The 16176-nt window shown below is 40.4% G+C and overlaps 1 protein-coding gene, 1 long non-coding RNA gene and 1 other non-coding gene across 4 annotated transcripts in view; 2 read left to right on the top strand and 1 right to left on the bottom strand.

Moving 5' to 3' along the window:
* The window catches only part of LOC136172472 (uncharacterized), an 83298-nt gene extending 79149 nt beyond the window's left edge, over window positions 1–4149 (bottom strand). For both annotated transcript variants that reach the window (XR_010664027.1, XR_010664028.1), the window contains exon 1: window positions 3269–4149. This is a non-coding gene — a long non-coding RNA (uncharacterized lncRNA). The remainder of the gene's footprint in view (window positions 1–3268) is intronic.
* GTF2A1 (general transcription factor IIA subunit 1) overlaps window positions 1770–16176 on the top strand; it is a 35294-nt gene continuing 20887 nt past the window's right edge. Inside the window, exons 1-3 of the mRNA XM_065941910.1 lie at window positions 1770–2277; window positions 6278–6379; window positions 14872–15076. Coding sequence (XP_065797982.1) covers window positions 2248–2277; window positions 6278–6379; window positions 14872–15076 — 337 coding nt within the window. The 5' untranslated portion in view covers window positions 1770–2247. The remainder of the gene's footprint in view (window positions 2278–6277; window positions 6380–14871; window positions 15077–16176) is intronic.
* LOC136172795 (small nucleolar RNA SNORA79) lies at window positions 15991–16134 on the top strand. Its single transcript, XR_010664131.1, has one exon. It is a non-coding gene; the product is annotated as a small nucleolar RNA SNORA79 (small nucleolar RNA).

The raw sequence follows: 16176 nt of genomic DNA, 5'->3' as shown, positions 1-16176 counted from the left end.
TCTGGCTAAAGGTCACCTGACATTTAAATGAACTACAAATGTTGATAGAATCATAATTTTATATAACGTATAAAGAACACTAAAGGAAATCAACCCTGAATATTCATTGGAAGGACTGACACTGAAGCTGAAGCTCCAACGCTTTGGCCACCTGATGGAAAAGCCAATTCACTGCAAAAGATCCTGATGCTGGGAAAGATGGATGCCAGTAGAAGAGAACATCACCGACTCAATGGACATGAATTTGAGCAAGCTCCGGGAGATGAAAGATGTGCCGCAATCCATGGGGTTGCAGAGTCAGACACAAGTGAGCGGCTGAACAACATAAAGAACACTATCATTTTCTGTGATTTATTTTTTTCCTTTTGATGCTCCCAAACAAGCAACCCTGCAGGGAACTGAGAAGCAAGTTATGATCCTCCAGTATGAACTTAGAGACTATATAACTTTGACATTTTGTTCTGCTTTGCCTTTTGAGCATAAACTCCCTCATCTGTCCAGAGTACATTCCCTGTCTCTGGAAATTCCCTATGAACAAAAAAAATAGGTACTGTTAAGTTCCACCTTTTAAAACATAGAACATTCTCTGTTGTGTGAAATGCTGCTATAAAGGCGGGTGATTAGCTTCCGCAGAGTAGGTCAAATGTCTATTGAGCTGCACCCCAAGACAAGAACGTTTCCTGCTCTTAGAGCAACAGGCCGTATCAGTTAGTGGGGGTCAGACGCCCAGTATTTCAGATGTTAATATGCCCTGGCCACGTGGTCAGTGAATTGGGGCAACGTTTTTATAAACCGGGGAGACTTGTGCAGTCATAATCCCGGTGATCCGTTTCGGGTTGGGGAGGGAGGGGGTGGCCTTTTCCACTGCCTTGAGAAGTCATTTAAAGTATGTGGGATAGTAGAGCCCGGACCTTTGGGAAACTTGAAACCCAGAGACTTCGCGGATGTACTGGCGGGGACAACTCGTCTGGCTTCAGGTGTCACTGATTCTGGAATGTGTTAAGGTGGGGGGTGGGGGGCGGCAAATCAGCTTTCATCCCTTTTAGGAACTCGGTACAACTCTGCAAGCTAAAGACCCAGCCCAGGCGGCAGGTGCCCACGCCTCCGAACGTGGTATCTGAGCTGAGCTCCTCTTCAAAGATGACTCCGCATTTGAACCTCTGCCCACGATCCGAGCGCGCGCGGGCGGCGGGGTGGGGCACGTGACCGGCTCTCCTCGGCCATGCCTAGCAGGGCGACCGCCACTGCCCCTTCCACGTCTTCGAGCCCCTCCAGCGCCGGACTGCGTATAGACACCCCTCAGGAGGCGGTCCCCCAGCTAGCTCTGGACTCCAGGGTTACCAGCACTCATGCCTTTCCTCCGGCAACAGTTAGCGAGCCCCTATAAGCCGGGGAAGGAAATGGCAACCCATTCCAGTATTCTTGCCAGGAAAACCCCATGGACTGAGGCGCCTGGTGGGCTTAGACTCCACCAGGTCGCAAAAAGGCCGACATGACTGAACGACCTCACTTCACTTCACTATCCCGAAGCAGCTGCCGAGACTTCCGCCTAGGTGCCGACCACGTGATCACGCGAGACTTGGCGAGGCGGCGGGCCGACTTCACAACTTTAAGTCGGCCCCGCCCCTCACAAAGCCCTCCACAGGGCTCGACGACGCGGCCTGCGGCGGCCTCCGCCCCGACGCGCCTGCGCACGCGGCTCTCGCGGTGTTCTCGCGCTCGGCCCCGCCCACCACTGCCCCCGCCCTTTCCGCCCCTCCCTCCCCCCTCCGCCCTGTCTCTCGGCGGCGGCGGCGGCGGCGGCGGCTCGCGCAGCTCGTTGGCTCACTATATAAAGGGGAGAAGCGGGCGGACCGGACGGCTGGAGCTGCAGCCGGTGGCGGCGGCGGCGCGGGGAGCGGCGACCGGTGGTGGTTTCCCTCCTTGGCGCGGGGGTGGGGAGCGGGCAACGCCCCCCGGGACCCCTGAAGGGTCGTGGCCTTTTTTTTTTTTTTTTTTTAAAGGGCGATTCTCGAGTTTTTTTAGCTCCGGGCGGACTCCCCCTCCCTCCGTCCTCCCCTTCCTCCTCTCGCCGCTCCCCTCTCCTCCGTCAGGATCCGATTTTGTTTGAAAGATTTTCCCCTCAATTTTGCGGTGGCTTGGGTCACCCTCGAGTGTTCTTTTTTTTTTTTTCCTCCTTTTTCGTTTTGTTTTCATCTTGTTTCCTCGGGGTGGCCCCCCCCACTCTTGTTTGTGTTGTGTGTGGAAATGGCGAACTCGGCAAATACAAACACCGTGGTAAGGACGTGGTTCGGTGGCCGGCGGGGGCTTCGTTCAGGCGGCGAGCAACGGCCGGACCGGGCGGGGGCGGGGACGGCGGCGACTCCCCGGCCTCGACTCTCCTCAGCCGCCCGCGCGCGGCCGCCGCTTCCCGCCTAGGGCGGCGCGGGCCGGGGCGGCGGGGCGCGGGGGGGTGGTGGGGGGCGGGCGCCGAGGCTCGCGGCGGGGGCGCCGGCGGCGGGGAGGGCGGGGGCGCCGGCCGGGCCTGGGGCCGCCGCGGGGCGGTTGGGCCGGGGCGAGCGCGCGGTCCCGGCCCCGGACACCCCCCCGGCCGCCAGGAGGGGAGGGCAGGCGGGGAGCCGCCGCTTCCCTACCCCCCCACCCCGCCCGCCTGCCCCCGAACCGGCAGGAGAAGGGGCTCCCCGCGAGCCGCCTCAAAAAAAACTGGCGTCTGGGGGAGCCGGGTGAGTCCCCCCTCAAGACCTACCGCCATCCACTGTTAACGCGGTGGAAGGCGAATGGCTACTCTGGGGGTTACTCTGAGGTGTTCTGGCGGTTGTGCTTAGGGAGCCTTCACTGGGGCCATTTTATGTATTATTAAAAAAAAAAAAAAAAAGGACGAAGGTTGAAAAGCACTTAATCTCGGTTCCTTCCGAATCGGTAAAATGGCGAAGGGGAAGCAAACCACCCCCCCTACCCCGGTCGTATATACCTCCGACTAGCAAAAGCACCAAAGCAAAACAAAGCCTCCAGCGGTCCAAAGTGCCCCGCTTTCGCCTTGAATCTGCCTACTTGCCACCGTTGGTCCCTTTTTTTTTTTTTTTTTTCCCCTTACTTGCGATCACGTAGGTTTGCAAAAAGCAGTCACATAAATAACCTTGTCTGTCAGTCACCAACGCAGTGTGATCACGAGGCCACCCCCACTCTCTTTTATTTTTATTTTGACAATAAAACACGTTTCTGCCCGGTCCCAAACGCAGACCAGCCCCGCGGCAGCCCGGCCCCGTACCGTTGACGACTCGGGTCGATCCATCATGGCTGCGGCCGCTTACCCTGCTTTTCAGTCCCTGAGCCTTGTGGTCCTCCTCCCTTTGGCTGCCCTGTTTATATAGAGCCATTGCCGCTCTCTAATATAGACTCTGCCAGGATGGGAAGGTGCTTTTCAGGCCTACGTCACCGCCTCTCCATTTAAACACCAGATCCGGCTTTAAATAGTGAGAGCGGCTGAGAGCGGGGCTGGGAGGTGCGTGCTCCCGAGGCGAGAGGCAGGCGCGTGCCGAGCTCACTTTTATTTCTAGGTCCTTTTCTGTCTACTGTAATTTCGTGCGCAGTCGGGGTTGCCTTCTCAGCCGCAAGTTTTTGTTTGGACGTAGCAGCTGGGGTTTGCCGGGCATTGTTAGGGGGGAATAGACGTGCCGTCTTTTTATTTGTAAAAACAATTTTAAGTTCAGATATCTAATCACTTCTGTATTTAAGAAGGTACATGCATTATTGTCAGTTATTTTTTTAAAAAGCTTTATTAACTGCTAGCTGTAGAGGGTTTGATTTTGGTAGTATTTTGTTCATCGAGCATTCAGGACATGTTAGAAACACAGCTTCAATATTTCATCATGTTTTCCTATAATAAATGTTTGAGACACACAGCTTTTCAAAGAAATAGAGAAAGTGCCTAAACCTTCGACGTAGGATCTTACGTCTACAGTACATTGTTAGGGGAATTGTGAGTAATGTGAAGAGGCTTAGTGCAAACTGGGTATTAAAAAATTAAAGTTCTAAGTAGACAGTATTTTTGCTGCTTTGGATGTTCATATGGTATGCAGTGTAGAAATTCGATTTATTTTCCAATATTGTACTAGGAACTGACACTTTTGAAAGAATTCTTTGTTACTTAATGACACTAATTTACGAGTTTGGAATATCTGGTGTTTGGAAACTAGGACAAATCTCAATTAAAAGGCAAAAACTGGTTCAAGTAAAGTTTAGCATTTTAAATAATAATTTGGAAATTGCTTTTTTCAGATATTGCCTATGTACTCGCATACTCTGAAAGACAACAGTAATTTGGGTGCTTTTTAACTCTTGAACAATTTAAAATTCTATGTGTACTTAATGATGAATATACATTTCCCTTTAACTATAGTGCATATGAATCCATTAAGTGGTCAGGTGGTGGGTTAATTAAAGCAGAAAAACAAAATCTTAAAGCAGGATTTTTTCATTAACTAGGGAGTGCCAGAAGAAAGCACATTGTACCAATAAATGTGCAGATATCCAAGCAGAATATTTTTAGGGATGACTAACTTCAGAAACATTAAAACAATTATTTTGGTGAAAAATTATATCGTCGATATGAGATTTATACTACCAATTTAAAATTACACTGCATCTTTATAATGCCTTGAATCATTGATTAAAAGAACTTTATAAATGTATTTTTGTAATTCAGTAGTTGAATCTTTATAGATAAAGTAATATCCATAGTCAGACTTTCCTTGTTTATAGAATCAGAGAGACATTTTAAGGAGATATTGTAGAGATGGCAGAAATGACTTGAATAATTTTAGTTCACAGAGGCAGATTTGGCAAAATAAAAAGAAAGTAAGTGGAATAGCAAAGGTGAGAACTCAAATACATTGTTTTTCTGTTACATTGAAAGGGAACAAATAGATTTTAATGGTTGAGGTACATTATATAGAGGAACATACTTGTATTTTTGGCTGGACAAGGACACATTAAGAGGTTTCCCCTGTGATAACAGTATTGCTGATGGAGATGCTAGTAAAACTTTTCTATTTGAGGTTTGCTTATAAGAGCAAACCCTTGGTTTTATTGGGTAGCAGTAACTTTTACCTTAAGCAAGATATAAAGTGCAAATAATGACAAAGCATTAAAAGAAAAAGGCTGTTAATAGCTCTGTGTGATAATGGATAGAATTTATAACAAGGTAGTTCTGGTTTTACACTCTGATAGCAAACTTCCCTTTGTCCAACATGTTTAAAAATAGGATACAGGTTGGGCAAATTGTTCTGTCTCTTATTTTTTGGTTTTTTAAGAATACTTTATATACTTTTGAAGTGCTTTCACATCTATTCTCATTTTATTTTTTGGCAACCTTCTAAAAGCACCCCCACCCCCTGCCAAGTAATGCCAACAATAATAGTTATAATAATAATAGGTTAAAAAATAAGTATAAGTATCAAGGCTGCTCAGTATTCTGTTCCATGGCAGTATCTGGGCAGCTGTTTTGTTTTAGTCTCTCAGTCATGTCTGACTCTTTGCAACCCCATGAACCCACCAGGCTCCTTTGTCCATGGGATTTCCCAGACAAGAATACTGGAGTGGGTTGCCATTTCCTTCTCTGGGCAGTAGTAGGAGAGAAATCCTGGAAAAGAGATCATTGTGCCTTGTTCCTCTGAGACTGAGACCTGTTATTGTGGTTATAGGAAACGCTTTATGGTATAATTTAAAGGTACAGAGTGGGTAACAAAAGCCAAAATCAGGTGATTTTAAATTTGAATACTCATTAACTTACAAAATAACTGCCAGGCAAATGATCACAGGACATAAGACTCTGAAGTCTTAAGAGAGAGATGAGGTTAGGAGATATATAACCAGTTAAACTAAGTAAGGAATAATAAGAACCAGACATAGCAACCCATAATACTATATTGTTGGGTCCCACTGACTGTTTTGACTGAAACAACATAGAAATTATAACTGAAAATTGTATGGGCCTTCTATGTGTAATGATTTTCTGTATTAAATATGAATTGTATTAAATAGTCATAAAACTTTTTGTTAAAATACACAGTCATCAAGTCATTCAATTTAACTAAGGCAAATGATCTTTTTATGATGGCCATTCCTTTAAAGTTACATCTTCTAAAATAAGTTTTAGAGAGTTAGAAAAATGACTGTTGTGTTAATTTATTTTGAATTTGTGAAAACATGTTACCTATTTTAATACGTGAAAAATAGTCTTTTTCAGTAGTCTTAAGTTTTTATTTTCCCTTTAAAGCCTAAATTATACAGATCTGTGATCGAAGATGTTATTAATGATGTGAGAGACATCTTTTTGGATGATGGAGTCGATGAACAAGTTCTGATGGAACTAAAAACTGTGAGTTTGCCTTTTTTTTTTTTTTTTTCTTTTTTAACACTCTTCATTCAGAAACTATACTCCCATTTTTTCATATGATGACCATTTGACTTTGTTGCAGGAGGCTTTGTAGTTATGTGAAAGGTGCTTATTTTGAGTTCCAGTTCTACCATACATTCTTTTTCTGACCTTAGGCAAACTACTTATATTTCAGTTTCCATATATGTCAGAGGGTAGTTCATAGTACTTACCCTTTAGGTTTGTTTTGAGGATTAAATGTAATAACTATCTGCAGTGTTTAGCACAGTGCCTGGCAATAGTATTATCTGTTATTAGTGGGCAGTTTCATTTATGGTCTGATAACTTCATATTTACATTCCTGTAAGGTGGTTTTTTTTTTTTCCTCCTTTTTTTGTTGTCTCAATGTATGGATATTCTAAATGTGTATGTTGTAGAGATTGAGTAAGTGCTTGATAAATTTCACATTCTGGAGTCAGATTTTCTGTGTGGGCCAAGTATTTGGTTTATCATATATCCTAGTTTGGGAGCTCCTTTTCTGTCTCTTAGATTTATGTGGACTTAAGCAGAAAAATATAGATATTTTTATTTTTTGTTTTTGTTTTCTTAGTGCTGTAATAACTCGTGAAATCAAGGAGTACTTTTACTTTACTGCTCAGAACTGTGGTTCTCAAAATATGGTCCATGGACTTTCCCACAGGCTCTTTCAAGGGGTCAATGAGGTGGAGCAATGCCCAAGTCTGAATAATCATAGTATGTCTCTCACATTTCCAGTGAAAGTTGTATTACATGAAAAAAGTGACCAGTTAAACTTGAAACTCAAATGAACAAATGCTATTCCTTGAGATAACTGCTCCATATGCAGCAGAAGTGTATTATGCATGCTTCCTATTTTGATGCACAGTTAAAAATATGCTTGCTTTTAAGGTTGAGATAAGATAATTGTTGATACTAAGATATTCAGTTGTTTGATATTCTGTAGTGAGATGTGTTGACATCAGCATATCTGCATACTACACTGAACTAGCATTTTCCAAATAACCAATGCATGATGTTGCAAAATCCCTTCAAAGTTAAAGATAAACGAATGGATTTTAATCTAAGAAAATGAAAAGTTAATTAATATGTGGTCTCACGTAGTACATTGCAGCTAACCTTTAAGAAAGCATTACTTAAAATACTTCTTCCTTTACCAGCTACTTAGCTGTGGGAAGACAGATTTTCTTCATATACGTCAATGAAAACAAAGTGAATGTACAAGCAGATGAGAGAATCCAACTATTTTCCTTTAAGCCATTTCTCACTAAATTTTATTTGAAAGACATGGTTATTTTCATTGAAAGTATTTATGTTAACATATAATGGATACATGTTACTTTTAAATAAGTAAAATTTTTTTAAAATCTTATTTAAAATTTTGTAAAAGCTCATTGAAGCACTTGCTTGGTGGTCCAGTGGCTAAGACTCCATGGTTTCAATGCAGGCGGCTGGGGTTTGATCCCTGGTCAGGGAATTAGGTCCCACATGCGGCAGTTCACTGTTCGCCTGCAGCAACTGAAGAGTGCATATTCCGCAACAAGGATGGAATGTCTCGTGTGCAGCAACTGTAAATGTCCCAGTGCAGCCAAGTAAATAAATAAATAAAATTTTTTTTTTCAAGCTCATTGAGGTCCTCATTAATTTGTGAAAATGATATGGGAGCCTGAGACCAAAAAGTTTTAAAACTGCTGGCTTAGAGGCTGGAAATTGAGCTCCTTTAGAGCTATGTATAAATAAGAAATCACAGTGAATGCTATGTAGCACTTGTTGTGGTCTTATTTATCTATTCAACAGAGGTGTGGAGGTTGAAATTTAGCAACTTTTTAAATAAAGCAAATCTCACTTGTGGTGATGAAATATATCTTAGAATATTGCAGCATCTGTAGGCAGCTTCTGTAGGGTTTTCATTAAGAGTCAGCCCATATGAAGAAGGGAAAATACAGGTTTGAATGAGACGAGGAAACAATTATTTGCCTTAGGAGAAATGTGATGGTTACCTCAAGTGAAGAGTAGGTATCTAAAAATATAAGTGAAGGAATGCCAACTCTGAGGAGTTGGAAGAATAGCAGTGGAAATTGCTCAAACACATAAAGTATCTCAGGGATATGAATAAGAAGAGTATAAACTTATTTTGATTCCTTAGTGTTTTTTGGAATGAATATTTTACAAATTATGTTATAACCCTTATGATGATTGTTGTAGTTCTGTGACCTTATGTAGAAGGTACAGCATTTTTAGGTGTAGAAAATTAGTCCCAAAGGCTTTAATTTACCCTTGGTCAAACTAGTGGTCAATCCAAGTTGTTATCTGCTCTAGCTTTTCACAGTCTAAGATTGATATTTTGCTACTGATCCCAGTTAGAATCTAGATGTTTTCTTCAAACAGATTGAACTGTCTTTGAGACCAAATAGTTGCACTTCCTTTTTTAGTACATAAGATTTTATGTATATATGCAGACATACTTGCAGATACATGTATGTATATTATAAAAGTAATATATATGTATGCTCTATAGGTTATGCACTGATTTTTTTGTTTAATGCTTAGCTTTATAGGACAAAAATAGCCTTATTTAATTTTGAATCCCCAGCCTCTGCCACAATGCTTGTTGTATTTGATTGGCATTCAGTAAATATTTAATTAAACAACTTAATAACAAATGTTGCTCCAGAATCTAACCGAAAAAAGTATTTTAATGTTTTTGTTGCTTTTTAAATGGGGCATACTCTTCTATTCTTGGTTGTAGCTGAACTTAAGTATAAAACTGTTAGACTGAAATGAGTTTGCATTATTTTAATTCTCTGCACTAAATTTCTTCAGGATCTCATTAGAGTTTACAGAATGTGCCCTAGTTTTAACAGTTTTGATAGCCAGCATTATCCAGTAGAACTTTCTGTGATGATGAAAATGTTCTATAATCTTTGCTCTCCAGTATAGTAATCACTGGCCACATGTGGCTGTTAAAGCACTTGAAATATGGTTAGTGGAACTGAAGAACTGAAGTTTATTTAATTACAATTAATTTCACTTTAAATCATCACATTTGGCTACTGTATTGGACCTTGTGGGTTTAAATAGTCTTGCTAATGAAAACTAACAATGTTTCATATTCTGTGGTTTATAAAGGACTTTGTCATTAGCTCTGTCCTGTTTCTCACCCTTTTATAGTGTTTGACAAACTTTTATCAAAAACTTCCATGCAGCTGTGAAGGATACAGTGGTGTATTAGATTGTGAATTAAGATGAGTAATGACAGTGCCTGTAATTTGAAGTTTAGCTAGATAATACAGGAAGGGACCTCCTGTGTTAAAAAATTCAACCTGATTCTTGAGGTTATTAACAGTATGGGTCTCCTTTAATGTATAAATTATAGGAGATAGAAAAGACACATAAAATGTAGTGTTGATTTTCTTTTTTTCTTTTCTGGTTGAAGTGGAGTTGACCTACAACACTATTAATTCTAGGTCTACAACATAATGACTCAGGATTTCTATACATTTCAAAATGACCACCACTTGATTTTCATTGAATCTATATTTGAATGTAAATTGTGTTTTAGATTGGTGAATGACTACAGGTGGGAATGACAGTCTAGAAATCATTTTCAAAGAAAGTTAAAAAATTATCCTGATTTCTAAACTTGTCAGACTCACCCCTGTCCAAGTACTGTGGAAGAGGGAAAACATGGACCCTCTTAACAGAACAAAGTGAGAAGAATTCCTCAATTGAAAACAAATCTGAAGTAGTTAATCTTCCCCTGCATCTGTCTTCTCATCCTTGACACTGCTGACATTTTGGGCCTGTTAATTAGTGCTGTAGAAGGCCATTCATTGTTGGATACTGGCGGCATAACTGGTCTCTGCCCACTAGGGGCCAGCAGCATCCCTTAGCTCTGACGGTGCATGGTATTTCCAGACACTGCCAGATGCCCCCGACTGAGGACCACTCTAAATAAATGTTCTCTAGCTGCATATCCGTGATCTACCGTTCTGTCTTTCTCTCTGTTCCCCAACGTCATTTCTGCAGAGCCCTGAAGTACATTTGTTTTATGTTTTGTCCAGAAGCTAGGTGTTTTTGTGAGAGTAGGAGAATCCCTCAGAATTTCTAGCCCAGCATACTGCCAGGAAGCAGTAGCTCTGATCACATTTTATAGATCAAAAAATAAGACTCGGAATAAATAGCTGATCGTTCAACTAGTGGTAGAGACTTGAACCTAAGCTTTTGTGTCCAGATAAGGAAGGCACCAAAGATGTGACTAGACCTGCTCTGATAGCAGCAGCACAGTTTAAAGATTAGAAATTTGGACCAGAGCTGAACTAGGGTGAAGCAAGCCAGATCCTAGAGTCCAAAACTTAAACTTTATATTTAAAGGACATTTACTGTCAGGGTCCACTGTTCCTGACTCCATGTCTGGGAACACTGGGGTTCAGATTGCCTGGATTGTACTGTGGTTTTGCTTACTGTTAGCTGGTGATCTTGGAAAAGATACTAACTTCCTGTTCCTTGGGTTCTTTCTCTGTGAAAAGGAGATGATGATGTCTATTTTAAAGAATTTTTGTGAAAAATGAGTTGGGACACATAAAGTACTTAACAGGTGCACATTAAGTTCAGTATTAGTCTAGTAAACGTGATCCTCAAATGCATATCCAAATCATTTTGGGAACAGAAAATGAATTTTCTCCATGTCTGATTTCAGAGACCTGGCGAAGATTGCTGAAGGAGGACTGCCAGAAATAATAGCTGTGTTGTTGGGGGAAAAAATACTATGAAAAAGAGGAGAAGAGAGTTCTTTATATTTTCTAAGCTAGCTGAATAAATAGCAAACAATTCAGTATTCTTGGTAGTCTTCAGGAGTAGTAATATGATTATTGTTGCCAAAAGAGTATTACATTATTTATAAAATATTTTGATAAATAAAATTATTTAAAAATGAAATTGGAGAGAAACAGTATTCAACTCTTTTGACTCTTGTGACATTGTCAGCTCAACGCTAGCTATTTGTAAGGTGTTGGTTTCACAGTACCTGGGCGAGTGCCTGATACGCAGTCAGCGTGTGTGCTCAGTGACCTGCTACTCCAGCATCCTCTTCCTTTGCTCCCCCAAGCAGCTGGAAGCGCGTGCTTCCGTGCTTGCTTGTCATGACTAGTGGGCATCTTTGGCATATAGTAAGCTGGAGGAATGCTGTATTTCCTGTATACGTCCTGCACACTTCCTGTAAATAAAGAGTTATATTCTGCCTAAAATATCAGTCACATCTTTATCGAGAAACTACCTTAAAAACCAATAGTTTATTTTCCATTCTTTGAAATTAATATTAAATTTCTGTTTAGTTCTTAGTCATTTTGTTAGGTCCTGAATAAGACATAGTCTTTGCCCTGAGGGAGTTCATAGTATAATAGAGAAGGAAGATTTAGTGCAAAGAGTGTATCAATAGAGATATCTCTAAGGTGTAGAAGTGTGCTTTTTTTCCCCAACCATGACTTTGCTTTTGCATTCTTCAGTGAATTGTGCGCCAGTCATAAAGCAGTAGTTTACAAAGGTTTAAACATGAGATATGTATGCTATATTCGGGGAACTGCAGGTAGTTTGAAAAATAGAGTACAAGTTATAGTAGTTGGAGAAGTTAACATAACTGCTTGAAGGAGCTGGAATGAGAAGGGTTTTCTGGGGTGCTAGTTAAAAGACAGAGTTTTGGACTTTGCTTCAGAGAATCTCACTTGATAGTGGTACAGTCTAACATTTAAAAAGAAAAATTTTCATTTACCAAAAAAAACCCCACACTAAATTAACAATTAAAAATGTATTAATGGGGTGTAGTTTGCAATTTTTAAAGTATTGGTTTATACTTTAAAGCAGCAGCTCTTCATTTAGTGTACATAATAACCTGGAGAGGTTATTTGAACAGATTCGTGGCTCTACCTTCAGAGTTGCTGATTTGATGGGGGGGGGGCGGAAGGGGGTGCTTAAAATTGGTATGTCTTAACAAGTTGCACAAGCTGGAATCAAGATTGCTGGGAGAAATGTCAATAACCTCAGATATGCAGATGACACCACCCTTATGGCAGAAAGTGAAGAGAAACTAAAAAAGCCTCTTGGTGAAGGTGAAAGAGGAGAGTGAAAAGGTTGGCTTAAAGTTCAACATTCAGAAAACTAAGATCATGGCATCTGGTCCTGTCACTTCATGGGAAATAGATGGGGAAACTGTGGAAACAGTGTCAGACTACTTTTTGGGCTCCAAAATCGCTGCAGACGGTGATTGCAGCCATGAAATTAAAAGACACTTACTCCTTGGAAGGAAAGTTATGACCAACCTAGACAGCATATTAAAAAGCAGAGACATTACTTTGCCAACAAAGGTCCGTCTAGTCAATGCTATGATTTTTCCACTGGTCATGTATGGATGTGAGAGTTGGACTGTGAAGAAAGCTGAGCACTGAAGAATTGATGCTTTTGAACTGTGGTGTTGGAGAGTCCCTTGGACTGCAAGGAGATCCAACCAGTCCATCCTGAAGGAGATCATTCCTGGGTGTTCATTGGAAGGACTGATGCTGAAGCTGAAACTCCAATACTTTGGCCACCTCATGCGAAGAGTTGACTCGTTGGAAAAGACCCTGATGCTGGGAGGGATTGGGGGCAGGAGGAGAAGGGGACGACAGAGGATGAGATGGCTGGATGGCATCACTGACTCGATGGACGTGAGTTTGAGTAAACTCCAGGAGTTGATGATGGACAGGGAGGCCTGGCGTGCTGTGATTCATAGGGTCGCAAAGAGTCAAACACGACTGAGCGACTGAACTGAACAAGTTCCCAGGTGATACTGTGTTGGTCTAGGACCACTGATTTATAGAGGATAGACTGGAAGGACAAGTTTGCACTAAAATGTTGAGTCTCTAAGGCAAGGATTTTTGTCGTATTTGTTCACTCTGTTCTCCATGCCACTAACAGTGTAGCATATGAAAGATACCCAATAATTATGTGTAGAATGTTTGATTTGAAGCAGGGAGCTCAGTTGTCTTATCACTAACAGTTTGCAGTAATACTGATGGGAGGAAAGGACTTGAACTGGGATCACAATAGTGGGGATAGATTGGAATAATGCTTTGGATGGGAAATCAACAGTGATAATAGGGTGTCAGGATAGATTCTGACTCACAGATCATTGAATTGGGAGGCTAGATGAAAAGTGGTAAACAGCACTTAGCACATAATGTGTATTCATTAATATTTGCTTTTATCATGGAAACTTCATTGAAGTGAGGGGTCAGGATTACAGTGGGGAGACCAGTTGGAGGTGCTAAAACTGAAGCTTTAAATTTAGAAAATTATGGTAAAGACTTGTATCTTAAAAGCTTAATAGTACTTTTTTCCAACCTGATTTTGGCCTACAAGAAGTAAGGTTTTGTGTTAGAGTAGAGAAAAGAAGTGTGGACAGTTTGGGTGATAGACTTGTTTGGGAGGCTTACTATGTAGCCTTGCTGCATAATACATTTAGAGTGTATCTAACACTGTATAGTGTATTTTATTCACTGTCTAAGCCTATTGTATTTTGAAGCCTCACATGAGTTAGACAATATCCAAAGAGCAGATCTCAGGGGAGAAAACAAAGCATCCATAGAGTCTTGTGTACAAAATGATGGGATTAAATTTGATGTGTATGTTTAAGGAATGGTTTGCAACTTTCTTGCACAATTTTTTGAAAGTGATCTGTAGATTGAACATTGAACCTTGTAGAGAGGAAATGTATTTGGGAGAAGGATGAAATACTTGTAAATATTTTCTTTCTTTTTTTGCCCACTTTTTTTTTTCTCCTTCATCACAGAAACTGTCCTAGGGTTAGATGAGAAAATAGAAGTGGTTAAGCAAAAAAGGATTGTCAACCCTTGTCATAATGAAAGAGGGAAGGGAATTTCAAGAAATGTGGAGGGTTGAAAATACCTTTGAAAGTGCATTAAGAATTCTTTCCCCTTGTGTAGGATTAGACAGAAAGAAAAGTAGATTTTTTCTAACTTGAGAACTGCCTTTGTAATGTTTCTCATAGTTCAAGGAAAGATGGATTTGTGTTTTGCATGTTATTTAAAAGTTAGAAAAGAAAGATTTCCATAAAATAGATAATGATTTGATATTAAAAAGGATGATTTTTTATTGCTGAAAAATTGCTTTTATGGAACTGGTAAATAAGGAATTACTATGCAAAGTTTGTTGAAGATATAGAAAGAAAGAAAAAAATTCTTCATAGCAAAATGAGTAGCAAAAAGCAAAAATTAGGTTTGATGCTTTAAAATTTTATTTTCATAGTTGTATACACTTGGGTCAGAATTAGAGATTTGCAGGGTTTGTGGTTTTATCAGCTTTGAAAATGGAAGAATTTTATAAGCAGACTAATAAAGTATGTTTTATCCACATGTCCAGATCTACCGTGACTCTTACTTAGAAATATTTAATGTTCTTTGCCTCAGTTATGGGAGAATAAACTAATGCAGTCTAGGGCTGTAGATGGATTTCATTCAGAAGAGCAGCAGCTTTTATTGCAAGTTCAGCAGCAACATCAGCCCCAGCAGCAGCAGCATCACCACCATCACCACCATCAGCAAGCTCAGCCTCAGCAGACAGTACCTCAGCAAGCGCAGGCCCAGCAGGTCCTTATTCCTGCGTCCCAGCAAGGTGAGACTGGGTAACCCTACTACAGCTTGGAAGTGAAAGCTGTCATTTCCAGAGAAGAGAAATACTCTGCATGTCTCCTTTCTGTTGGCTGAGGGGTTGTATCAGTGTGTGTCTGTATATGTGATGTGGGTCCTATTTGTGTAATAATGAAGAGTAATTCACTAACAGAAGCCTAAAATGATATTTAGATTAAGTATATTAATACTTTGAGAGGGCTACACAATGGTGAATTTCCTAAAACAAGTCAGGTCTATAAGTTTATTAAGGGTTTTATTATTTTATATAATAGAATCATTATCTTTATGAAACTGTTCCCTCAAAGATATTTCACTTTAGTTTTTATTAGTAAACACTGGAAGATTTTTGTTAGTATACTTCGGCAGTCTGAAATTCAAATTCCCATTTATGAGAATTTACTAGATTTCCTTTAAAGAGCGAATATATGACATCTTATATGATTTTCCATGGTTTACAGATGAGAAAAAACATATTTATAGACTGTGTCCGAAGTGTTTTTGTACTGTGCAAGTCATTTTAAAGATTTTGTTTCATTGAAGCCTCTTAAAGGCTTTGTGAAATAGCTCTTAAAAATCACAAGTGAGGAAAACCTGGGCTCTGAAAAGTCTTAGAAGCTTTATCCTCTACATGGAGTATTTTCTGTCATGACGAAACAGTTCAGCTGTAAAACTTACTGGGCATTCAAGTTACATAAATCAGAGAGGAAAATGAAGGTAAAATGAAAACTTTAAGGTAACTGTTTTGCTCACTTGCCTCACCTGAGAGTTTATATGAGACTGGAAACTGATATTGATGCATATTAGAAATGTTTATTTTACTGTTTGCATCAAATAAGACTTAATATTTGATTTTATTCTGTACCTTATACTAAGTAACATTGTCCTTTTAATTTTTTTTGATGGCTGTTCCTCCTATTGCCTTCAGGTCTGGCACTAGGACTTTAGGTCATCATAAATTAAAATTTGGTTTTCTTCACTCAGAGAATATTAGGATAATGGAATTATCTGTTTATTCTCTGAAATTTGCGGAATCAAACACCTAGTTCCTTTTGTATCACCATAAGTATTATTGCCATTATTTAT

This window comes from Muntiacus reevesi, chromosome 7 (assembly GCF_963930625.1).
Source record: "Muntiacus reevesi chromosome 7, mMunRee1.1, whole genome shotgun sequence".
Taxonomy (NCBI): Eukaryota; Metazoa; Chordata; class Mammalia; order Artiodactyla; family Cervidae; genus Muntiacus; species Muntiacus reevesi.
This window is presented reverse-complemented; position numbering and strand designations above follow the sequence as displayed.